This window comes from Vipera berus (genome assembly GCF_964194415.1).
Source record: "Vipera berus genome assembly, chromosome: 13".
NCBI lineage: Eukaryota > Metazoa > Chordata > Lepidosauria > Squamata > Viperidae > Vipera > Vipera berus.
In genome coordinates, this window is record NC_138216.1 from 18,435,437 (window position 1) to 18,459,865 (window position 24,429).

Below are 24,429 nucleotides of genomic sequence, written 5' to 3' on the forward strand. Positions count from 1 at the left end.
TCGTACACTGAGTTAAAAAATGCCTAATTTTAACTGTGGATTTTTAATATATCATACTGACTTTGGATTGGTTTTCAACACAAAGACATAAATCATAGTTTACAAGTCCTGTGAACTTATAGAATCAGATTTGGAATCTGGAAATCTATCCATCCAATGTTTCCCTACAAATCAAAATGGAGCCATTAATGACCATTCTTGGGTCTGCTCATAGAGCCAACGATGGTGCGAAGAGCGTATCTGATGGCATCCTCTAGCCCAGTGTTTTTCAACCTTTTTTGGGCGAAGGCACACTTGTTTCATGAAAAAAATCACGAGGCACTCCACCATTAGAAAATGTTAAAAAATTTAACTCTGTGCCTATATTGACTATATATAAAGTAATTCTCTTGAATAGGAATCAAATAAACACAAAGAAAGTATTTTATAATTACTTTTCAATTTTTCCCACGGCACACCAGGCAACATCTCGCGGCACACTAGTGTGCCGCGGAACAGTGGTTGAAAAACACTGCTCTAGCCCATGGGTAGGCAACCTTGGCTCTTTTATGACTCATGGACTTCAATTCCCAGAATTCCTGAGCCAGCTATGCTTGCTCAGGAATTCTGGGAGCTGAAGTCCATGAGTCATAAAAGAGCCAAGGTTGCCTACCCCTGCTCTAACCCATGGGTAGGCAACCTTGGCTCTTTTATGACTCGTGGACCAACTCCCAGAATTCCTGAGCCAGCATAACAGTAAATTGCAAATGCATACTATATGGACACGTTAACATGTTTAGGTATTTCTCCATTAAAGTATAGAAACTAGAAAGTATGACAGCCCATCACGTACGTGGTGAATGGTTGTGCCTTCAAGTTGTTTTGACTCCTGTTGATGCCTGCTACATTTTGTGGCACTGGTTTGCCACTTCTTTCTCCACAGGGTTGAGGAAGTGCCCGCCTAAAGGTCAGCCAGCTGGCTTTGTCCACACTCTGAAGTCTAAATCTCTGCACCAAAATGGTTCTACACGTAGACTTTAACCAACTGCTTGCTGATATTCTGTAAGCATTTAAAATGATTACTTTCTTAAAATTTGTTATAGTAATGAAATAAACATTAAGGAAATAGAAAGAAAACCTTTACACAAAAAAACATTTATATGGCCAACTCTCTTTCATTTTTTCCTCTTCTTCTTTCTCCAAACATTTGTAAATTTTAATTATTATTAATTTAAAAACTGAATGTTTCATAAGGTTAGTAACAATTATGGGCCAATTATGAGCCAACAGCCACTTATTAAATGTGTGTGTGGGGGGTGGCAGGGTGGAAGGAAGAGCTCCTTGGGCAGCAGGTTCTGGAGCCCGATGCGGGGGCAGGAGAGGACAACCTGCCGGCTGCCTCAGGATGCCCCCCCTGCACCCCCCCCGGAGCTCTGCTCCATCTGCACCCAGCAGCCACGTCCAACGAGCAGTGGCTGCTGCAACTAACTTCATTTTGTGCACACTTGATTTTTAGTGTGTGGGTGTGAGTTTGATGAGTAATGCGCACAGGAACCATGTACGCTTCAGAGGGAACATAGAGATTTGTTTATTTAAATTTCGATGCTGGCATTTCACTGCTGGCGACACTGGGCAGCTTCAGTGGTCTAAATCCCCCTGTGCCAGGCTTCTGGCCTCGAGGCAGGAGCCCAGTGCTCTCCTACTTCTCCTTCTTGATCCACAGCTGGCTCCCCCGAGGCAAAACGAGAGAAGGGAGGAGTGAAAAATTCTGCCTTCTCTCTGGCACCCATCCTTTCCCCTTCCGACGGGCCTCGCCCTCTCTTCCTTTTCTTTCCAAAATAATTACCCCCCTCCCCCATTTTGGTTTTGGTAATTCTTAAGAGGTTCAGCTCATTTTGGCCTTAACCTTTCTGAGTCAGCTGCTAGAGTTTCCCAAGATTCCTTTGCATCCTTCTGGGACTGGTTGTTCTGGCCAGGTCCCCCGGGGTTGCCACTGCCAGCTCTTGGCTGGCTGGTGCCCGCCGTGTGCAGGAACATCGGAGGCTTTGCATAGCACCACCTCCTGGCCCGTCCCAGGCAAAGCTTGGGCTGAAAGCAGACGGGTGGGGGTGGGGGGAGAGGCAATTTACACACGTCTGAGCTTTAATTGGCTTGTTGTAAATCTTTCACAGTAGCAGAGAAAGAGATAAGCTCTGGCTAAGAGTCATAAATTAGGCAGAGCTCGTTGTAGGGCCGAGATCGACTTCTTGCCTGGAGTCTATAACTGTGAATCTTGGGCAACTTGCGGGCTGAAAGCCTTGACGGTGGCAGGAAAGCCAAGTCAGCTCGGAAGCCATCTGCAGGTGTGGAGCTGGACGGGCCCAGAAGCCACAGTCCCTCCGCCCGTCTGTTGGGCTGCAGGGGAGGAAGCGGGGGAGGTCTCTCCAGGCCTGGCTTCAAGAAAGGACCGAGGGCCTCTTCTCCCGAGGAGCAGCCGGGCTTCTTTGTCCCGTGGCCCCCGAGGGTCCTCTCCTGCGGCTCCCTGGCTGCGAGTAGAAGAGCAGCCTGGGAGGGGCTCCGGGTTCCACTGGCACTGAGCCGCTTTGGCTTGGGGGGGGGCTTGTTCCTCCCCATCTCTGCCTGGGCGAAGGGCCCCTTGCCTCCTCCTGCTCCTTCTCTCGCCGCTCCTGCTGGAGAACTTGAGGGAGCGTCTGGGAAGCTCTTCTCTCCTCTGCTGTGGGGCAGCTGGAGACCCCCCCCCTTTGCAGCAGGTGCACGTTGGACCCCTTCCCTGCAGCTCTCTTGCCTTCTCCCCAGTCGCCTCTTTCGCTTGGAGCCTCCCCACGGATTCCCCTCATCGCCCCCTTCGCTCTCTGGGGTCCCCAGCAGCCAGGAGGAGACCGAAATAAGCAGGGCATTAAAACAGCAGCAGCAACAACAGCTGTGCCCCCCCCTTCCAGGCCTTCCCTCAGGTTCTTCACTCATTTCCTTGCCACCTATCTTGCCGTGGGGGCAAATCTAGGTGGCTTTCAATAGTAAAAAGGAAGGAAAAACAAAAGGCGTGTAAAATAATAGGACAATAAAGCAAACAACGGAGCGCAACGAGAATAAATACATCAATATGATAACCACAAAGATGGATGGGTGCAGAGCAGAGAGCGGGGGGAGGGGGGAACCTGCCATCAATCCAGCAGCCCCCTTCCTTTGCTCACTCAGCGGGCTTATTCCTTGCATGTCCCTCAGCTGCCTCTCCTGGACCAGCCCAACGTGCTTTCCTGCTATTGAGGCTGGGCAATGCAGGCCCAGAGGGAAGCAGGCCAGGGTTTGGGTTTTTTAAAGGAAAAAAGGCAGATTACGTTTTGAAAGTGGAGTGATGGGATTCACGAAGCTGAGGGTTCCTCTCCATGAGGCTGGATGTCATGGGACGCGCAACAGAGAGAGATGCAGACCTGAAATAAGGGAGCATTTCCTTGCTTGTTGGGCTCGTGGCTGCTCCATCACTGGAGGGTTTTGAGAAAAGACTGGCCAGCCATTGTTTGAGGATAGCAATAGCAACGGCACTTAGACTTATATACTGCTCCACAGAGCTTTACAGCACTCTCTAATTGGTTCACAGAGTCAGCATTTTGCCCCCAACAACCAGGTCCTCATTGTACTGACCTTGGAAGGATGGAAGGCTGAGTCAACTTTGATCGAACTCCTGGCAGTCGGCAGAATCAGCCTGCAGTACCGCATTCCAAGCACTGGGCCACCACGGCTCCTTGCACAGGGCCGGATGTTGGGCCAGAGACCTTTAAGGTCTCTATTGAACTGCAGGATTCGGTGGCTTAGATTTTCCTAAGGAGCAAGAAGCAGCAACTCCAGCAGATGATGGTGATTTATCACACCCTTTTTAATCTATTTATATACGGTATATATAGATTACATGGCAGCAACTTGAGGAGATGGGGAGGTGGGTCTTGCTGAAAAGGAAGATCACGATTCATGCTCTAGAGGATCCCTTGAACTACCAACTCCTCTGCGATAAAGAGGCAGAGGGACCATTAGCCTGGGACAGCTGGTGGACAAAGCAGGACCATTTTAGGTTGCATCCATGCTGCTTCACAATGTCTCCTATGACTTGGCCCATTGCGGTTATTACATCAGCTTTGATTGGGAGCTGCCCAGAGTTGGTTGAAAGGTGGGTGGCTATATAAACAAACCCTTGCGGGGGGGGGGGCTCTGTCTCCCTTTACTGGACATCTTCAGAGGCCTTTCTCAATCTTGGGCTGCACCAGCCTCCTTCTTCAATCACGTCAAGAGCTTTTTCCCACTGCTGGCAGGTGGTGGCTGACACCTCTGGTCAACTGGCCAATTCTTTCTTCCAGCCCAGTTAATTTTCAGCAAATATCTGGGGTGGCTGAAGTCTCCCACGACCACTAAGGCTTGAGAGTTGATTTGGGAAGGGACCGATATGACTCTAGGATAGCCACAGTGCTGCCTGGAAGGGGCGGGTGGCCACTCATGAAGTCTGCTGAGGGTGTCGTGTTTGTTCCTGCTCTTCTGAACCTTATCCAGATGGCTCCAAGGGGGTCTCCATATTTAATGTCCTCGCCCCGTCGTGATCTCATCCAGCCATGTTTCTGCATGCCCATCAGGGAACATTTCCTTTGCTCTGATAGGATCCTGGGTGCTCCTCTCGACTGCCCAGGTCATGCCCTGCCACCTCTGCTGTGGGGATGGCAGACGCCCCCCCCCCGGGGTTGTCTGGTTTTCCTGCTGCCCTGCAAGGGGGACGCCTCAGTCTCCTCCTCGCCTTGCACCACCTCCGTGGCCATGCAGCCGAGCTCTTCACACCCAGCCCTCCCCAGCCCATGCTCAGCCTCCCCTCTGACTCAGCAGCAAGCCCTCTTTGGCCGGGCCTATTTTCCCAGCCATGCCAGGGGACCCCCTCTTCTTGGCCAGACATTCATCTCCACATTCAGCCCCCTCAGCTTGCTAAGCAGGCCTTTATTATGCCTTCTTATCCCCTGAAGTGTTTGTCTTCTTCTGGTGATGTCCTTTGTCCCCAGGTAGATAAGCAGGAATGAAGAGGAATTAGTTGGCGCGATGCTCCTTAACAATCTTTCCACTCTGTCAGGGATACGAGCCCCAGGAAGACGGCCGCTTCTCACCAATGCTTATTTGGGGCACACCCAGCAGCCAGCAACACCGGTCCCCTTATCTTCCTCAATGGAGAGCTTTGGTTTCATGATCCTCGTGATCCTCTGGAGCTGCTCTTTCGGCTCTTCTGGAGAGGCTGGGATGACAGACTGTCTCAGCATTCTCCTTCCACATCCAAGGGTTTCCAACTGAGCCCCCTTCCTGACCCCTTCCTGACCCCTGGTCCCTCTGGAATGTCTCCTGCCCTTCGTCCTCTGCTCCTGGACGAGGTCTGTGCTCCTCCAAGCTTTCTCTGCAAAGAGAGGTCTCTGTGCCCTTCGCCTTCCCTGTGAGCCTTCAGGGCCTCTGGAGGCAAGCTGACGTGTGCCAGAAGGACACCTGCCTTCCCTTCAAGTCACAAGACAATCCCAGAGCTACAGAGCTGGAAGTAGCCCCAGAGATCTCACCTGCACAGGGCTTTTGCAGGCTCCCCACTTCCCAAGACAGCCCGTTTCACCGGCTGGCAGCTCTTACCGTCACCGGCTCCGCACAGCTGACCTGCATGTCCTTTCCTGCCATTTTAGTCCATTGGTTCTGCCTTTATGGGGAGCCAGAGAAGGTACCCCAACTCTTGAGAGACCTAAAAGCTGCTGCCACAATCATCTCTCCCCTGGGCTACAGCCCCCCAATGTCTTTTGGGGTGCCTCAGAGGCCCAGCTTCCAGCCCCCTCCCTCGTATGTTCAGAGCCCCCCTCGGGCCCACCTGAGGCAGAGTCTGATAGCGACCTTTCCTCTCATGGAGAATCCCTGTTTCACTCCTGGATGCTGCCCTGATCCAGAGGACCCGTGAAAGCAGAGCTGCTGGCTGAGGCAGCCAGGGGGATTCAGCTGCTGGTCAAGTGGATAAGAGGCACCAACCACAGGCAGATGGCAAAGGCATGAAGGGTGGTGGGGAAGGGAGGAAGGGCTAGGTGGGGACTGGTTCCTTCTGGTTAACGGGAAGGGCTCTGGGCAAGAGCTTTGCAGGTACTCCCACCTGCCCAGCGGGGGTGGGGTGGGGTGGGGGTGTTTGGTTTTTATTCCCCCCGATCTGCTGGGTGGTTGCAGCAGGTTTTGGTCACTTCACATGACCCTGGGACACTGTAACCATCATAAATATGAATCAGTTGCCAAGCATCTGAGTGTAAATAACAAGACCCTGGAGATGCTGCAACAGTCCAGCTGGTCAGCGCTTCTTCTGGGCTCAGCAGAAGCACCAGGATCAGTGCCGAGCTCCATCTGGATCCTGGCGCTGGTCCTGGTGCTTCTGCTGAGCCCTGACAGCCCTGCATCTCTCGCCGTCTCTCGCTCAGGCTTGTGCGGTGCTGCCACCGGTTCAGCTCATTCCTCTTCCCCGCTACCACTTTTCTAGGATGGTCGTGTACCACCTGCCAGGTGTCGATGTACCACAGGTGGTACCCGTACCACTGGTTGAAAAGCCCTGTTCTAGTAAACACCTCCAGAGTTGGAGCACCCACAGCTTCAGGAGGCAAGTTTTTTCTCTTTTGGGGGGTGGGGCGGGTTCCCACCTGTTCCCTGGTCAGCTCCAAGAGCAGCAAAGGAGGCTGGAGGCAGCCCAGCCAAAGAGCCAAAGCAAGCAGGGCTTGGCTGCACGGCCTCCCTCCCTTCTTGGGGCCATTTCCAGAAAGGGCAGGCAGGGCAGACATGCCACAGCTGCTTGGCCCATGGCTCCCTGCGCACCACCTGGGGCCAGGGGAGCTCCTGGATCCCAAGAGCAGCGGGGCTCCATCCAGCCAACGTGGCCATGACTCAGAGGCAGGTGGGGTTGCTCCTGCCCACCTGGCAGGCTTTTCGCGAGAATGCAGCACAGAAGGGTTCTTGTGCCAGTTGCGGGAGGAGTGAGTGTCCCTGATGATCTCCGTGGCCTCCAACTCTGAAGAATTTGTTGCTCTGAATCAAAGCCTTTGTGGGCTGGCTTTGCTCCCCGCGGGAAGCTGGCACACAGCCCAATAAGCAGCAAGTGGCGCTTCAGCACCCCAGTGGCCTTGCTAGTATTTACCACACCGAATCTGCTTCTGCTGAGCCAGGAGAGTTCTGCAGTGGCCCAAAGAGCCGATGCAGTACGTCAACATCGGGTCACCATTCTGCTCTCTGCTGCGCTGGCCGGACTGCGCCTCTGTTTCGTGGACACGCGGCAAGAGGGGCGGGAAAGAGGGCCGAGGAGACAGCAAAAGGGTGGGCCAAACCCTCTGAAGGAGAAGAGAAGGACCTGGAGCTGGACAGGCCAAGGAAGAGAGGCTGAGAGGGGGCAGGGTGGCCGTCCGCCTGGATCGGAAAGACAAAAGACCCCCAAAGTCTCTTTCAGCTCTGTGATTCCAGGAAGAAAGAAAAGGCAGTTATTTCCAGCTCTGGATTGCTGCCTGTATGCCTGGAGCAAGGCCTGGAGCTGGGCAGGAACTTCTCCTCTGGCCCTCTTTTGCCTAAAGAAGAGAACCGGAGTGGCGGGGGCCGGGGGTGGGAGGGAAGAGAACACGATAGGAGCCTTCCCATACTTGGAGAGCAGCCCCGGGAGAAGCTCTGGGTGCGTCCAGCTCAGGGCTGAGAGCAGGGCCCAGCTGGTGGGGAGCAGCTCTAGGGAGACCTTCCAGGCAGTGGGATCTCCGGAGCAGCAGGTGGTGGAAGGGTTGCCTGCCTCCCGTAGACAGGGGAGCTCCCCCTCCCCACAGGTTTCTGGCCCTGGGCAGGGGCTGGACTAGAAGACCTTCAAGGTTCCTTCCAATGCTACCATTCTGGGACCGATGAGCCAAGCAGCACCTGTGTCTGGAAAGGGTGGGAGGTTGGCGCATGAATGCCAGCCAGCTGTGCTTGAACCTTTGCCACAGCAGGACCGTCTGCAGCTCTCCAGGCCTATCATAAGAGAGTGGTGCCCGCTGGGCCAAGCAGCTTTGCACATTGGCAGGGCCTGCAGGTGTGTGTGTGTGTGGGGGGGGGGGCGGCTCAAGCCACACCAGCCAGAGCAGGGAAGAAAGCGCAGGGCAAGCAGGATGGGGGTCAATCTCATGGGATGTTACCAACCCCCCCAGCAGGAGGAGGAGGCTGCCCTGGGCGGAGATCCACTTCATTTGTGGAAGGAAGCTGGTTGGGCAGAAAGGAGCCCGCAACTGAACCAGAGAGGGGGGGCTTCAGGGACCGGCTGCCTCCTTTAGACCCCCTCCCTTGCCAGCTTTCCTGCCAATCAATTCAGCAGCCAGACCTAGCTGCCCCCCATCTCCAACCGCCTTCTTGCTGGGCGACCTGCAGTCTTGGCAGCGGCACCCATCCTGCTGGAACCGCACAAGCCAAGGAAAAGGCAAAAAGAGAGGAGGGCTACAGGCCTGGATCTGACGTAGAAAAGCAGCCCCCGAGTTGGAGAATGCCCCCCCTCCAAGCCCCAAGGGCGCAAAGGGGTGCAGCCCCTTGGTGCTTTTGGGGGGGCTCCTCATCACGGCGCTGCGGCTCCCCTGCAGATGAGAGCTGGCAAGACTGCAAGGGAGGCTTTGGAACCCAGCTGGAGACGGGCACTGCCAGCCTGAAAACATGCCCAGCCCTCTGGGATCGGAAGGGAAGCTGGGAGGAGGTTGGGGGGACCAGGTGCCGGCATGAAGGCAGAGAGGGAGGGGCCCCCTTGGCCCTTGCTGGCAGCTGCACTCAAGGGGGGAGATGCCAGAGGGCTCCACCAGGACAGGCTGACCAGGGCTTTGCTCTGCAGGGGCCGAGCGGGGCAGCTTCCCCCAAACCTGCCAGCTGGCGGGCTGGCAGCGGCTCTTGGGGGCAGGTTCCCTGGCACGTGGCTGGCACAGGGCTCTAGGCCAGTCCTGCAGAGAAGGCTCCCCTCGAAGCCCCCCAGGACCTGCATGAGAAGTGGGGAAGGCAGTGTGTGCTTGGGGGGGGTCTTCCCTGAAGCCCGGCTCTTTTCTGCTTTTCCCTGAGAGCGGCTGGGTCCACACGTGGGGCTCAGGGTCGGGGCACGTCAGGTGGGGGCGATGTTCCAGGAGAGCGGAAGCCTCTCCTTTCCACGCTGTACCAAGCAGCAATTGCCGAGATCTCCAGAGATGTTTAAATTACTGGCCATGTCATAAATCAGCGGCAGAAACAAGATGAAGCAAGACTCCTGCCTGTTGCTGAGCTGCAAAAGGCTTCATTTATTTACTGCAATGGCCAAAAGAGCAGGCAGCTGCCACCGCAGTCAAAAAATTAATCGGCTCCCGGCTTGGCTCGTCTGCCCCCTCCGTAGCCTCTTGGGAACGAAGTGGTGAGATGCGCTTGGGGGCTCCGCACCAAGACTGGCCCTCCCAAGGAAGGGGCCTTCGGCGGCCCTGCAGCACAGCGCTGGCAGGGCCCCCCGGAGCTCGGGTTCAGACCCCTTATCCCATGGGCCAGCAAGGGGGCCTTCGGGGACAGAGAGAAAGGGCGCCATCGGGCCTTGTCCACACTGGGGCTGACTTCTGGGGGCTCCTGCTGACCTGGCCACAGGGGGCAAGGGGTTGCTTCCCAAGCCCTGCAACAGACCTTGGTGCCCTTCCTCCGTGGGCGGGTGAATACCTGGCTCTCTGCACCCTTCTGACCAGCCAAAGGATGAATCTGCCAGCACTGAGGGGGAGGGGCCCAAACGCTGCCCGCTTGGAAGGCACCACTGGGCTCACCAGCAGCTCTCGCAGTGCCCACCGAGCTCCCTGCTCATCGGATGAAAGAGGCATTCATTAATATCACTGGAGCATGGGGGGGGAGGCTGCCTGAAGCAGAAGGTTGTGACAAGTGGCAGCATGATCAAAAAGGCCACGGGCTGCTCATCGTCCACCCACCTTGAAGAGCACCGGGGGCCAAAGAGCAGCCATGGCTGGGGTCAAGGGCCTCTTTGTGCTGTGTTGAAATTGGAGATTTCTTCAAGGACGGTCTTAGCCCCAGCAGTGTGTTGGGCACGCGTAGATGGTCTTCTTTTGCAGAATTCGAACAGGAAGCTGGGTGCCCCCAGCCCTGGTGGCCACCTGGCCATCTGGACCTGTCCACATGGATCCCCACAGCTTTTCTGGGGGCCACTTGCTGCCTCGACCCCCTGGATTCCCTGGTCTTTCATTCTACCTTCCAGTCATCAATATTCAACCAGATTTTTCACATGTCATTTTTATTTTTGTAAGGGTTGCTCATTTTTTATTATTCTGAACCTTCCCCCCCCAGCTCCTCTCTTACAGCTGTTCTTGGTCATTGCACAGGGTCCTCGGAAGCACAAGCAGCTATTCTGATGCTCCCGTTAACCTTAATATGTTCCAGATCTACCCAATCGAAGGCCTGGCTGTGAGCGATCAATTCAAAAGCGAAAACGGACCCTTCTCCGCCTCTGGCTCTCCACTGCCACTGGGGGCCGGCTGCCTGGCCCCAGCTCTCTGCCTTTTCTGGGGCAGACTGTTCCCCTGGGGCTTTTCTCCCCACGCCTTCTGCCCTCCCTAATCCTTGTGTTCATCCGCTACCTTTCAGTACCACGTGCCCCCACCCCCCTTTTTTCTCAGGGAAGGCTGTGGATGCCAGCTCCCAACTTAAGGAGATCTGGGACCATACAGTCGGTCGCAGCCTCCTTTCATTTCTCAGGGGCGGGTGGGGGGAATAATCGGCCTCCTGCTTTCTCCCCCACGCCTCCTAAAAGTTGCAGACCATTTGGAAGAAGACGGTGGCTAGTGCTGCCACGGAGTCAGCTTGGCTCAGGGCCAGACGGGCTGCTCCCTCCCGGCCTGGTGTGGACTTTCTGGGCAGCAGACTGACCAGGCTGACTTGGAAGAGATGGATTACGGACAGCCCTTTTAATTCGGGCTCAGGCCTAAAGCTGGCCTTGTCCTCAACTGGCCACTCTCCAGAGCTGCCTGGGTGTGCGGCCCTTTGCTCTTGGCTCCCCCCAATAGGGCATATTTCAGGGCAACCATGGTGGGTTTTATTAGCCGTGTTCTCCTCTTTGGGGAGGCGGGGGGTGCTGTTTGCACGCAGCAATTTCTAAATCTGGCACCCCACAGGTTCTACCTGCCCTTCAGGCAACCGGGGCTCTCCAAGAAAGGATATTGAGGCCTCTGGACATTATCGATACGTGGATGCCTCCCAGTGGTATTTGTCTTCTCCCTCGGAGCAGAGAAGATCGCCCGAGTGCCAGACAGCTGCTTAAGACTCCGTAATGGATGGGATGATGATTGACAGGCTCAGACTGGACACAGGCACCGAACTCTTTTGGGAAGAAGCTCCCTGGACGGGCTGAATTGTCTCCGGCTTGGGACTGCCCGCATGCTGTGGGAGTGAGGGGACTTTTAAGGGGAGCTAAAAAACGGCAAGGGAAGCCATCCCAGTGCAGGAGAGCGGAAGGCCCTGAAATATTCCGTCCCCTTGACAAGATGAGCCAGCTTCATTCCTGCTTTTTTCTCAGGGGTAATTGGGGCACCAACCCTTGGGTGGGGTTGTTTGGCACAAAGCCCTCGGTTTCCGTGGCCCGATGGACTTGGGGAGTGGGGCGGAGGGGGAGTAGGCATCTGTGGGGCCCATCCGGAAAACCTGCATTCTGCTCTTGGTAAATTAAGAGCCCAATCCTTTTTTTTAAAAAAAACCCCACTGATCTTTGGGAAGGAACACTTGCCTCCTCTTTCATTTCTTGAAAAGGGGCTTTCTGAAAGCCCTCCTGGCCGGATTGGCAAGTCCTGGGGCTGGGGTCCCTGCTGATGAAAGAGGCACTTTGAGTCCCAGGGCGGGGGGGGGGGTCCAGGAGGGAGACGCTGCCAGGAAACCACCAGCTCAAACCTGCCCCTGCTGTGCTTTTCAGGGGAGCCCCGGTTTTTTTCCCCTCCTGGCCTGTTTTGCAGGACAGAGCAGAGAACCAAACGGTCAGGTGAAGAACTGCAGAGTCCGGAGGAGGAAATGGGACTGCGGAGCCCCTCCTCCCCACTTACCGCAATGTGGGAAGATGGAGGGAGCACCAGCCTGGGGGGCTCCTGGGCCACTGCCTAACCCCGCTCGCCTGCCAGGGCCAGCTCTTTGCCCCACCCAACGGCGGGATGCAGGCCCGGTCCACTTCCGCCCACGAAGTCTGGGGCTGCCCAACTCCGCTGTCCGGAGGCTTCCAGTGACCAGCGGCAGCTCCGAAGGGAGGACTCCTTGCGGAGCAAAGGGCGGCCCAGGGCTTGCCCAGCGGAGAGCAGCAGGGACTTGCATCCGCAGGCCGAGGAAGGCAGCCAGGCGAGACCCTGACACGCTGCTCCTTTCTCCCTGGGCGCCGCGTGGATCCCGCGCAGCCCCGGGACGCAGGGCTCGGAGGCGCCCATTCGGGCCAAGCTGCTGGGCGCCGGTCCCCTGCAGGGGGCGCTGCCGGTGCCGGCCCTCTTCGGGAAGCGGGGAGGCAGCCCGGTACCGCCAGTCCCGGAGGGAAGCTGGGCCGGCCCGTGCCGTCTGCCCATCCCGGGCACCGGTCGCGTCGGGCACGGGGCTTTGGCAGCTGCCGCCGCGCTTTGCACGAGCCCCGAGACACGCCGCCCGCCTCCGCTTCCCGCGACGCCAGCAGCCCCGCCCCCCGAAGGCTGCCTGCGCCGGGTTGGCGGAGCCGGAGGCGGCGAGGGGGGGAGCGGGGGGCGGGGCCTTCCCCTCGCCAGCCTTCCAGGAGGCGGCCGGCCGGCCGGCCGGCGTCACCGCCCGAGCTGCCTCCGCCGCCGCCCGTCGCGTCCTGCCTGGCCCCGCCCCGCCGCCCCCGCCCCGACCCCGGCCCAAACTTTCCCTGCTCGGGCAGCTGGCGCGGCGCGGAGCCTGGGCCGGCGCCCGGCTGTGCCATGCGGGGCTTCCCTCGGGCGGCGGCGGCGGCGGCGGGGCGGGCGGGCGGCAGCGGCCCCTGCAGCCGGGGGGGCGGCGGCCGGGCGGCTGACACGATGCGGCCGGGGCTGGGCGCGGGCAGGCGGCATGGCCCCCCCGCCTAAGGGCCCCCCCGCCCGCAAGCTGCTCTGCATGTGCAGCCTCTCGCTCTGCCTCACCTACGCCTGCTACAGCCTCATGGGCGGCCCCGGCCCCCTCCGCTCCCCGCTGGCCGCCCAGGGCTCCCCCAGCCCCGCCGCGCCGTCCGCCAGCCCCGCCGCCCCCCGCCGCCCCGCGCAGCCCCAGACCTCGCCGCCGCCGCCGGGCTCCACGGCGGCGGCGGCAGAAGCGGTGCAGGCGGCGGTCCGGAGCAGCTCCGCCGCCGCGCAGGTAGCCGCCATCAGCCCTCCCGCCGCCGCCGCCGCCGCCGCCGCCGCCACCGTCCCCGGGCGACCTGCCGAAAGCCCCGGCGACGCCAGCACCCCCGCCGCCGCCCAGCTGGCGGACGCCACGGCCACGCCGGCCTGTGGCGAGAAGCGGCTGCCGCAGGCTCTGATCATCGGGGTGAAGAAGGGGGGCACCCGCGCCCTGCTGGAGGCGCTCCGGGCGCATCCCGACGTCCGCGCCGTGGGCACCGAGCCGCACTTCTTCGACCGCAACTACGGGCACGGCCTCGACTGGTACAGGTGAGGCGGGGGGGGCTGTCGGGGAGCGCAGGCACCGGGCTCCGCCACTCCGGGCGCCTCCCTGCCGGGTTCGCGGCGCGCGCGGGCTGCTCGGGCCGTTCGATCGCCGCCGCTTCCTCCGCCCGCAGCAGGAGCCTCGGGGCGCCCCCGCCTTTCCGCAGGTGTGCAAGTTGCCCGCCGGTCTGGACAGCCGCCCGGCCCGGAGGTCGCGTGGCTGCCCGGCTCGCCCACGAACGGCGGCCGGTGGCTCGGGGAGTGCCGCGGAGCGCCGACTCTAGCCCGGCGGCTGCCTCGCGCTCCCCAGGCGCTCGCCCAGGCACCTGGAGGCGGCCGGAGGCGCGGAGGGTGGTCGAGACCCGGGGTGCTGGGCGGGGCGGGGGCTGCGGTAGAGTTGGGATCGGCCGCCTGGGAGGGAGCATCCCCGGGTGGGGAGGACGCGTTTGCTTTCTTGCCCCGAGGAGCCTCTTCGTATCTTAAGGTGCCGTAGGGCGAGCTGCTGTGTGTGTGTGTGTGTGTGTGTGTGTGTGTGTGTGTGTGCGTCGGGGGAGAAGCAGACAAAACTCGAGGCTGTGGAGCAACCCTGGCCGCTTTGGGACAGACCCCCCCCTCCTCCTCCCGCCACTTGATGCTTTTGCCCACCGCTTGGCAATCTCCCCCCTTGCAGAGTGGCTGCTGCTTGGCTTCCTGGCGCTCGGCTTCAGCCCTGAAGAAAACGCGAGCCTCTTCCCGGATTCCCGGGGGGTTCCAGAGCAAGCGCTCTGGGTCGGAAGGTGTCATCTCTGGCGGGTGGCAGCTGCTGGAAAAGGCTGGCCGGGTCATTCGGCTGCTCCTGAGTGTGCAACAGGAGCATGTGGAGGACCCGGGCTGGGCTGCACGACGCTCTCTGGCCCTCCCGAAAGTTGTATGGGCTGCCGAGGCTCTCGTGGGGCCCTGGAAGGAGGGGGGTTCCCAGGAGAGCCTCCTTCCTGGAGGGGGAGGGGGATTGTCTGCATCCTTAGGACTTCTGGGATGGTGGAGGGTTTCCTGCCTGAGCAGAGGGCTGGACTGGAAGACCCCCAAGGTCCCTTCCAAGTGCTCTGCTGTCTGGGGGAGGCTTGGGCGCTGCTGAGCAGAGGGGCCCAGAGGGGCTACGTAGGGCTGAGCTTTGTTGGCTGGGTGGTCCAGGGCTGCACCCATCGCTCAGTTGCCTGCTCAGTTTCCGGCATACCTTTCAGCCCTCCTGAGGGGCACCGGGGAAGAAGTCAGAGGTGCCCTAAAAACAGGGGCTTCCCCAGGGCGGGTGACAAGAGGCAGGAAGAATGTCCTTATCCTCATCCTTAGGCACTTTGCTGTGCTTGTGTGTGTTTGTGTCGATGTTTCTTGCCTAGAGCTTTGGGGTGGGAGAGGTGCCCCTTCACTTTCTGATGTGCAGTTTGCATCTAGCCACGTCTGGCGTGGGCCAGGGACAAGGGCTCCAAGCCAGGAGCTGCCTAGCCTACCATGCGCCGAGACTGGAGGGGCCAATTCTGTTCCCAGACTGTTTTGCCCTGTGCGGGAGCTGCAGCCAGCGGGTGCTGCACGGAGAGGCTGCTGGCCATCCCTGGGACACCCTTCCTGCTTTTGAAGTGGTTTGTGTCTCTCGTGTGGCTTAGCCTGTCTGCTTTGGCTCCCCTGCAGTGGGGCTCGGTGCTTTTGGACCATTTGGGACTGGAAGCCTGCCGTGGGCAGGTCCTGTGCCCCCTGGCAAGCCCCTCATTCTTCGACATTGCCCCGGCATGGGGATTCTCCTCTGGTTGTGGTCTCTTGCTGCCTGGAGTGCTTAACCTTAGCCCAGCCCTGTGATTTGGGGCTGTGACTTTCTGGGGGAGCATTGTGCACCCAGAAGTCGCCTTCTTTATGCAGCTGACCACCCCTTCTCCCCTGGCTTCTAGGAAGTAGGTCAGGAAGTCCAGGGCATTTTGCATTGAGTGAAGGCTCCAGCGTGCCTGAGATGATCCTGGATTCTAGCAAAGGGATTGCCAGTGACTCTGTCCAGCCAGTTCAGCAAATTTGTAGGACTGTACAGCTCCAGCCTCTGCCATAGATGGCCATCCAGTGCCAGTGAAGGAGAGCCCGGCCATCCCGTCCCACGGCAGCTGCTTCATTGGTTAACAGCTGGGCCTGTTTCTTGCCTTCCGCCCCGGCAGCTCCCCCTCCCCTGCTTTGGCTAATGCCGGCAAAATGGGTGGCCGAGGGGCCTCTCTGCCGTGAGTGGAGGCTTCCTGCAAAAGCAGCTCGCTCTCGGCTGGTTTTCTGCTGGCCCTTTGGCTCCAGCTGAATTGCCTGCTCTGTGGTTTCAAAACTCAGGCATTTGTTCCACTCTGACATTTGCTCTGAGCGGTGTGTCTGTGCGTGGGTGTGCATGCCCAGCTAATGGCTCGCACAGCAGGAGGTGACACTGCTCATCTGGCTTCGCTTCGGCCCTTCGTGGCCTCTTAAGGTTATGTGCTTGGGAAGACGTGGGCACATAAGCTGCGGTGGGGCCAGGGTGGGCCAAATTCCTGCAAGATTCTCACAGCTTTGCTCCTCAGGCACTGCTTTTCTAAGCCAAGGGAGGGTCAGACTTGGCTTTGGAACTCAGTGTGGCTGTCCGGGCTGTCCGTGGGCTTCGTGCTGCCCCTCGAGATGGGGGAGGCAGGACTGCTGTAAAAGGCTGCCCGGAAAGCCGGCAGGGGAAACATTGGGGCGCCTCCGGACCCAGAAGCCTTCCGCTGCCGAAAAGGAAATGCCAGAGGTGGGGATGCCGAGCAACCTGTTTGGGGAGGGGGCAGGCGGGGCTGCTGGGAGCAACGACCAACCACCTGACCCATGCTGGGAGAAGAGAGAGAGGGGAGTTGAGGGAGAAGGCCTGGCCTGGCCTGACTGCTGACCCCTCAACACAACGCACAGCCTCCTGAACCACAAATGCATCTAATCACTCTCATCTTGGAATGCTGTGCAGTTGCAATGCTGGGTCTGTGGCTGGCTTGGCCGAGTGGGTCACATAAGCACGGCCTTCATTGAACACTGGGGGCCAGGAAGTGGGGAGGGAGAGCGGGAGAGCTTCCTCTCGCTCTCAAATCATCCAAAAAAAAAAAAGATTGTCGGAAGGGCCCCTCCCTTCGTCCACCCATTTACTCTGCATCGAGTTACATTCCGGTGCCCGCGTCCACCAGACCTTTCACCAGGAATAGACCACAGATGGGTGCAGCTGAGGGGTGGGTGCTTCCGGGCCACAGGAAAGCAAACTGTGGCCTCCTTGCTCCTCGTGGCCTCTCCTGGCCACGGGGCTGGCTCCTCTGGCCCAGACTCAGCTCGGTGGAATCGCCACTTTCTGGGGGGGTTCTGGTGATTTGGGGGGCTTGACCTAGGTGAGCTCTTGTCACTCCCATCCTTAAAATTGAGCCCTGCCACACCCAGCCGGGTTCTGGAGTTTGTGAGCTTTGGGCTCTGGCGAGGCGACGGGGGTGGTGGCTGCTGCCGACTTCTTGGAACCCCTGAGATTGGCCATAAAGCAGCGCATGGTGGAGGCGGGGGGGGGAGCTTAATTGCCTCGGGTGCTGCACGCAGGCTAGCGTGTTCAGCTCCTCTGCAGTTAAATGAGTTGAGATATATCTGGGTGTCTCCCGACTCGGGCGTTGAGTTTTGGAGAGGAAGCAGCAGGATTCTGGGGCACACAGCTGCCTCTGGGGCAGACCAGGGGGTCAGAAGCAGCAGTGTACTGCCAGCTCTGCCCCTCTCCTGCAAGAGTCATGCTCTCACACACACGGCCTTAGCAAAAGATCCTGGGGACGCCGCTGGCAACCTCTTACTTCCTAATTCACCAAGGTGATTCTCTGATTCTCCAGGTGAGGACAGCAGAAGCAGCCGCCGCCGCCACCGTCAAAATTTGCGGCACTTTGAATGTGTCAGAAAGGCATGCAAAGTACAAAGAACTAGCCTCACAAAAGAGCATTTGAGCTACGTCTGCAGGAAGGCAGAAGGCCTGGGCTCCCGTGTGGCTCTGCTCTTCTCCCTAGAGAGGGACGGAGTTGGCTTCAGAAAGACGGCGGGGGGGGGGAGATCAGGAGGTCTGAGCTAAGTCCTGTTCACTTGAGGTTGGTACTGGACAAAATCTGGGGACAAATTATTAAGCAGTCAGCGTTTGGAAAAGAATGCTATTACTTAGCAGATGTCAGCATGGATTTATCAAGAACAAATCGTGACAAATTATATTTGCTACTGAGAGTTCAGTTGACCACAGGAGAATTGTGGATGTGGTGAGTAAAAAAGTTTCCTGTGAGTTTTTGATACAGAAATTGGCAAAATGTTGCCAATGATTAGCTGGGCCCAGAGCTGGTCGTGGGGCTCTGGGAGGCTCTGTTTTAGGCCATGGGCTCTTTTACACATTTACCAATGGCCTGGAAGAGGCATTACAAAATATCTGCAGCCCACACAGAGGGGCGGGAGTTCCAATAGCAGAAAAATATATAGCCCAGGGCCGAACTGTGGAGACAGAGGAGAAAATATCCCAGGAGAGAATCACAGCTTAGGAGGGCCCTGACAAGCTGGAACAAGAAGCCAAAGCGGGTGGGGGGTCGGGGGGGGGGAGTCGACAGGGACAAATGCAGCATCTTACCAACCCGAGCAGAGAGCGGTGCAGCTGCAGAAGAAAAAAGGGGGTGCAATGTGAGGCACCTTCTGTGTGTCAGAAGCAAGCACAGTCAGAGGGGCTGTTTTACCTTGGTCCGGCTACACGTAGGATATGGTGTCCAGCTCTGGGCAGTGGTCAGGGGCTTAGCAAAGGGTGTCCTGGGAGTCACAAAGATGATCCGGTGCCTGGAAGGATGAGGTGGAAGTTCTGGGTCTCTTTAGCCTGAAGATGAGAACTCTGTAGACAGGAAATAATTGTCCAGACCTGTTTAGAAGTCGGAGAAACCAGGGCTTTATGATGCAAAGAGTGATTTTGTGTTGGCTGTAAGAGCTATTTGCCAGCGGGACCTATGCTCAGGAGGGGGTGGGCTGTTTTTCCTTGGGGTGTCTACGGAAGTGCTGCTTGGGTGCCTCCCAGGAAGCCTTCCTTAGCTAGAGCTCAGTTGATGCCCCTGCTGTCACCAAGGATGCCCCGGGCCAGTCCTGCCTCCTTACCTCGTAGCTCTTATACTGGGCGCTTCAGCAGAAATTTCATGGCTCCAGGGCTGGTGAGGTTCATCTGGAACAATCCCTACTGCTTGTATATAGCGGTAATTTCTTTCCGATGATTTTTGCTCGGGCAGGTTTCCATGAATTTAGAAGGCCTGGGGTATGAATAAGCAGCCAAGGGCCTAGTATGAAGAACTGGGAAGGGAGACAGATCAACAGTTCACTGTAGGTATTACATTTTGGTAGCTTTACTTATCTACAGTAATCCTGCTTTTGTGATTGATTACTTGCAGTCCCAGCGGACCATAAAGCTTCCTTGGCTTTTCATTTTCCTGTCCAGCTGCTCTCCGAAGTTGCAACCTTCATCCCGCTGTGCTCTCGGTAGGAGCTGCGGGAGGAATTCTGAGGTGGACTGCAGGATCTGTTTTGAGTGCTCAGTTCCCCAGAAATCCCACTCGAACCGCCCCCGGGTTCCCCCAGAAATGGAAGAGTGAGAAGCGGAGCCCCTTGCCCGCTGCAGCTGTTGGGGGTCGGGGTTCCTCGCAGGCAGGCAGGAGGGCTGGTTGGTTTCCACATCTGCTGGAGAGGCTGCAGCCACCGCCGTTGCCCCTCCATCCCTTTCTCCAGCCCCCCAGCAGCCCCACGGCCTTCAGTGGCTGTCATTCGTGGCCTCAGGCCCCACTGAAAGAGCCCCTCGGTAGTGCAGACCCCAAGCTGCCCCTGAAGGGGAGGTTGGGAGAAGCAGCCCTGGACGCTTCCCTGGCTTTCTTCCAGATGTGCTGTGTGCAGAGGCTGCCCTCCCCCCCCCCTGCATTCACCTCTGCCCAGGAGTGAAAGTGGGCCTGGCTGGAGAAGGAGGAAGCCAAGGGCCGGCAGGTTTGCTTCTGTCCACATGGGCAACGTTTAGAGGCCCCGTGTGATGTTGCTCTTGACATTCGCCAAGGTGGGAATCTGGAAAAGGTCAGTAGCATCTGCAGTCCTGGCCGTCCCTTCCCAGCAAGGAGCCCTTGGCCTCCCGGGCAGGGAGTGAGCGTGCAGGGCTGTCCGCCTTTGGAGTGGCTTGATTCCTTTGTTCAGAATTATTGATTACATTTTAATAGGGAGTTGTGCCTTTAATTTAATTGGCTTTGCGTTTTATTCTTTTTGCTGGAGGCCCTTAAGAGCCAGGCGAAAGTGCTGCCGGTGCCTTGCTTCTCACAGGCATGTGGGGTGAGGAGGGGGCTCCTCCCAAGGCAGCCCCTCGCCCCCTTTCCTTGGCTCTGCTGCCGGGACCCCAGATGGAAGGGTGACCTCCTGCACGGTTGCCTTTCATCCCTACCTGCTGGGTGGGTTCAGTGGGACCCTGGAAATCCCTGGAAGTCCACGGTGGGCTGGTCTGGATCACGTTTTTGCTGCTTGGACCGGATTTTCTTCTCATCTGGCACTCTATAGAGGTTGTGGATCACACTGTTCCTGATGCACTTGTCCAAGAGACCGAGGAAGGCCTTAGACCACAGATGTCAAACTCGCCGTGTCACATGACATGTCGTGACGCATCATGGCTTTTTTTGCATTGCTGGAGCTGGGGTGGGGCGGCCTCCTTATCAAGCAACCGGCCCAGGGCCTGGCAGTTTGACACCCTTGCCTTAGAGGACCCTTCGGACGTATTGTGTTCTGCAAACCTCAGGACCCGTTTGGTCTGGCAGGGCCGGAAACCTGAGAAGACCTTTGTGGCTGTGATGTGCAACCAAAGGCTGCTCATCCACCTTCCCTGCTGGTCTACTCAGCAGAGAATGAGTATCGGTATTCTGTTCCTTGGAGGCAATCCAGTCTGTTCCTCCCTGTTGCCTGCTCTCCCAGTGCGTCTTGGTGGGCTGTGTAACTCTAGACATCTTAAAGCTGTATTTGTGAGGCTTTGCCAGATTCTCCTTCTATAAGCGCCTTTGCACAAAAAATAATGCCAGACGGGATCCTAGAAGGCAGGAAATTGCTTCTTGGTTCTGGAACCTTTTTATTGGTGTTTGAGCTGTGGCTGACAGGAAGGCTATTGCTGAGGTCTCTGATCCATAAACAGAGTCCTTGGTGCTACTGCCCAGCGTGGGCCTTTCTCTTTGTCAGTACGTTGCAGTTGAAAGTGTGTGTGTGTGTGCGTGTGAGAAAGGGAGAGGGGGAGAGAGAGAGGAATGCATTGCAAAAGCTTGGTGAGCAGAGTGGGCCTTACTGCTTTTTATTTCCAAGCTTGGCAGTTTTATTCACTGATTCATTTTATGTCATACGTAAAAAAGGAGAGAGGGGGGGAGAGAGAAAAGCCTTTTAAATATGCAGTGTTTGAGAGCTGGAGAAAGTGTGTGTGTATTTGAGAGAAATTAGCTGTTTTTCCTTTTGTGCATGAAAACGTCCAACTTAGAGAAAGCATCATGTCAGTTTTTACATGCTGCCGGCATTGAGGATGGGTCATAAACTCCTGGGCTCTTTATGACTTCAACTATTACTAACACCACCGCCCTTATGTAGTTGAAGGCATTTACCTTGACAAACTCTCCTGTGAATTCTTTAAAGAATTGCAGTATAAACAGAAGAAGACTGCACCTTAAATTAATGTTCACCTCCAAGATTATAGGATGGGTAGGGTGAATAAGATGAATAAGATGAGCGTGGAAATTATCTGAGGAGCGGAGTATGGGAAGGAAGGCAAGAGGGAGCTTGGGGCTGATGCAAACTCTGGAGCAAAGGGGATGTGTGGCTCCACAAATGAACAGCCAGTGGACCGCCCCTGAGTAAATTCTCTGCAGGTGGGGAAGTCGTATTATCTCAATGTGAGCTTCTGAGTATTCACGCTGGATCAGAGACCAGCAGTCAAGTGACCTTCAGCTCAGCTCGAGTGACCTTTAGCTTTGTTGATAGGCTTTCAGGTGCCACTGCTGGATACTGCTGATAGGCCAAAGTTGACCAATGACCTCATCCCCTCTGGTCTCCCCATCCATGACCTCTTAAGCCATCCTGACTATTTGTTCGGAAGGATCTGTTCTCATGTTCCAATTGCCCATTGGAAGCAGCCAGGAACAACCTTCCATGAGAAGTCTGCCTTATTGCCAGTGGCTTTGCACTACTCTAGAAAAAAGTCATTAATATTTTCAAACCCTGAAAACATCGTATTGGATGAGTACAGAACATCCTGTTGAAATAAGGCCCAGTCAAAGACTACCTTGAAACTTCAGCAATCATAAAGTGTGGTAATTGATCCTAGCTACATGGAACATCTCTTTGGTTTCCTGTAAATTTCCTGGTTACAAGTCAAAATGCCCCGTCTGATCCACAAAATGATGACAGCTGTTGCCCAATTAATCTATGCAGCTATTCCAAAATCTGAAGTTCTTTTCTGGATGCCCCCATCTCCAGAGGTGAAGCCCATGAGGTTAGCCTGAGAGGCACCCAGCAGGGCAGGAAATATTTCAAAACACGGACATTTCAGTCCATTGCACTTGCCAAAAGGCTTGATGGTTCTTCAGTTTAGTAATTCTGAGAAACAAATTCAAACAATTCACAGAGACTCTGTCTTAGCGAATTCACTCAAGATTAGGACTGGCAGTTTGATTATTCAGTTTTTAAGATTCTGTATCCTGACACCTTTTTCCTGCCATTAAACCTGGTTTATAAATCTCTGTGTAAATCTTGTTTGGACCTTGACAAAGAGTTGGCTTGCTACATTTTGAGAGCCATGTTATATTGATCTTCCCTATCTAGATTTCTGATGAACAGAAATGCAGCTTTTATTGTTGCGATTAATGTTCATGGTCATGTTTGTTTTATCCTGCTGGCCCTCTATTAATGTCAATCTTTGCAGCAATTTTCAGGTTGTTTTCAGTGCAAGAAGATTGCCTGCCCCTTTTTTTGGGCAGAGTTAATGGGTAGCTTACAAATATCAGGAACACACACACACGCGTACCTTCTCAGCCCAACATTTCTGGATGGCTCATCCCTCACCCCACAAGCAAGGAATGTTTTTCCATATTGCCAGATGTCTTTTGTAGCAACTTAAACCAGGAACAATGGATCTCAGCGCAGGACCTCGGAGCTATGACTAGTAAGGGCCATTAGAAAAGAGAGTTGGGATTATGACCAAAGAATTCCAGCAAGAGCGTTTCCTTTCGAACGAGGCCTCTGTATATACAAAATTACTGGCCATGAGAGCTTTTAAGGGTGGCAGACAATTTACTGTTATCAAGAACCTGTTGCATCTTTCCTTAGAATGCAGGTGGGCATCCCGTGATATCCTGACGTTCAGCCTGTGGGTGAAGGTAGAGATGGATATGCGAAGGCTGACAATAACACTCAGCCTCAAGTGATTTTCTAATGTCCGGATCAGTCATAATTCAAAGCATCATCCCGCTTGCTGCCTTTGCCCACAGCTGTCAATTTTCAGAGAACCCAGGGCGTCCTCTTCTCCGGCTGAAGCTGGCTGTTTGCTGCAACTCTCTGCTGTGTGTCCATAATTCAAAGCATCGAGATTCCTCTTGTACGATTTCACCTTTTGTGATGAATTTTGAGTCCGTCCGAATGCAGAGTAAAAGGACAGGACTTCCTTTCTCAGGAAAGTAGGTTGCCCGCAGGCTGCCCTTTTCCCTGCTGGGTGCCTGAGAGGACGAGGCAAAAGACCAAAAGGAGACGGAGATGGTAAAGATTCTGCTGTGCAAACCTTTTTGTGTGGAAGGAGGATTGCAAAAGAAAATATCACCTTAGGGTTGATGAGCAGGGAGGTGTGGCATGATGAAGTTCCCAGGTTAGGAATGTCTCTAGGTTTTTTTGCTTCCATGCAGAGCCCTAACACACCCCCAAAAGCTAATTGTAGCATTTAAATAGGAGAAATAAAAGCTTTTTCGGAAAACCTAAAACACCCTCTTCATGTTCCTTCTGCTGAGGAAACAACATGTGCGTGTGTCCCCCCCCCCGCCCTTTTCCTGGCCATCTGAAACACCTGGCAAGCAGCTCTGATGGGAGCAGAGCCTGCAAGGGTGTCTGTTCAAAATTCATGACGTATCCTCAGTCTGTACTGATCGTGGTGGAGCAGGTAGCACAAGTGCTTCAGGTGCTTGGCACTACATTACCCACACTTCTGAACGTTGACCACGGTGGCGTGGCTTATGGGAGCTAGAATCTAAAATAGCTGAAGTCTTTGGGAGTACTTTTCTTCTATCTGAGGGGATGGATTGATAGTTCTGTCCCAGGAGAAATCAGATGCTTCCCTTCTGGAAAATTTCCCATCTACGGTATTTATTGGAGTGTTTACTACGTAGAGCCAACACTCCCCAAATCCCTGGTTTTGCCACAAGCCACCTGGTGAGCTCTTGGCGCAGGGCTCAAGCTTCTTGGCCAGATTTCTGGGCATCTGGCGGGCAGAGTTGGACTGCCAGGCTGCCAACCCACAATGTGGCAAGTTGGGGAAGAGTCTTCCCTGCAACCTCAGCCAGTCAGACCAATCAGAACATTTGATTGCTCTTTCTCAGCACCAAGGCCCAGATTCTCCCTTCCACCGGCAGCAGTTCAGACCGGGTCCTTTTCCCCACAGCCTGTCAAGGCAGTCTCTGCTGGGCTTTGTGGTCCTGAAGCTGCACAGCTGTTGGCCGGTGCTGCAACCGGGATCTTTGCCTGGGAGCCCATGGCTCTCTGCCTTGGAAACTCTCCGGGTGCCGGCGGCCAAGGAAGAAAACGGGGCTGACTGTGG

At 56.2% G+C, this 24,429-nt stretch overlaps 1 protein-coding gene across 1 annotated transcript in view; it reads left to right on the forward strand.

Annotated features, from left to right (window-relative positions):
• Positions 1-13,032: 13,032 nt before the first annotated feature.
• LOC308674185 (heparan sulfate glucosamine 3-O-sulfotransferase 4-like) overlaps positions 13,033-24,429 on the forward strand; it is a gene marked incomplete at its 5' end in the record, with an annotated part of 93,295 nt that continues 81,898 nt past the window's right edge. The window contains one exon of the mRNA XM_081338461.1: positions 13,033-13,610. Within this exon, the coding sequence (XP_081194587.1) occupies positions 13,033-13,610 (578 nt within the window). The remainder of the gene's footprint in view (positions 13,611-24,429) is intronic.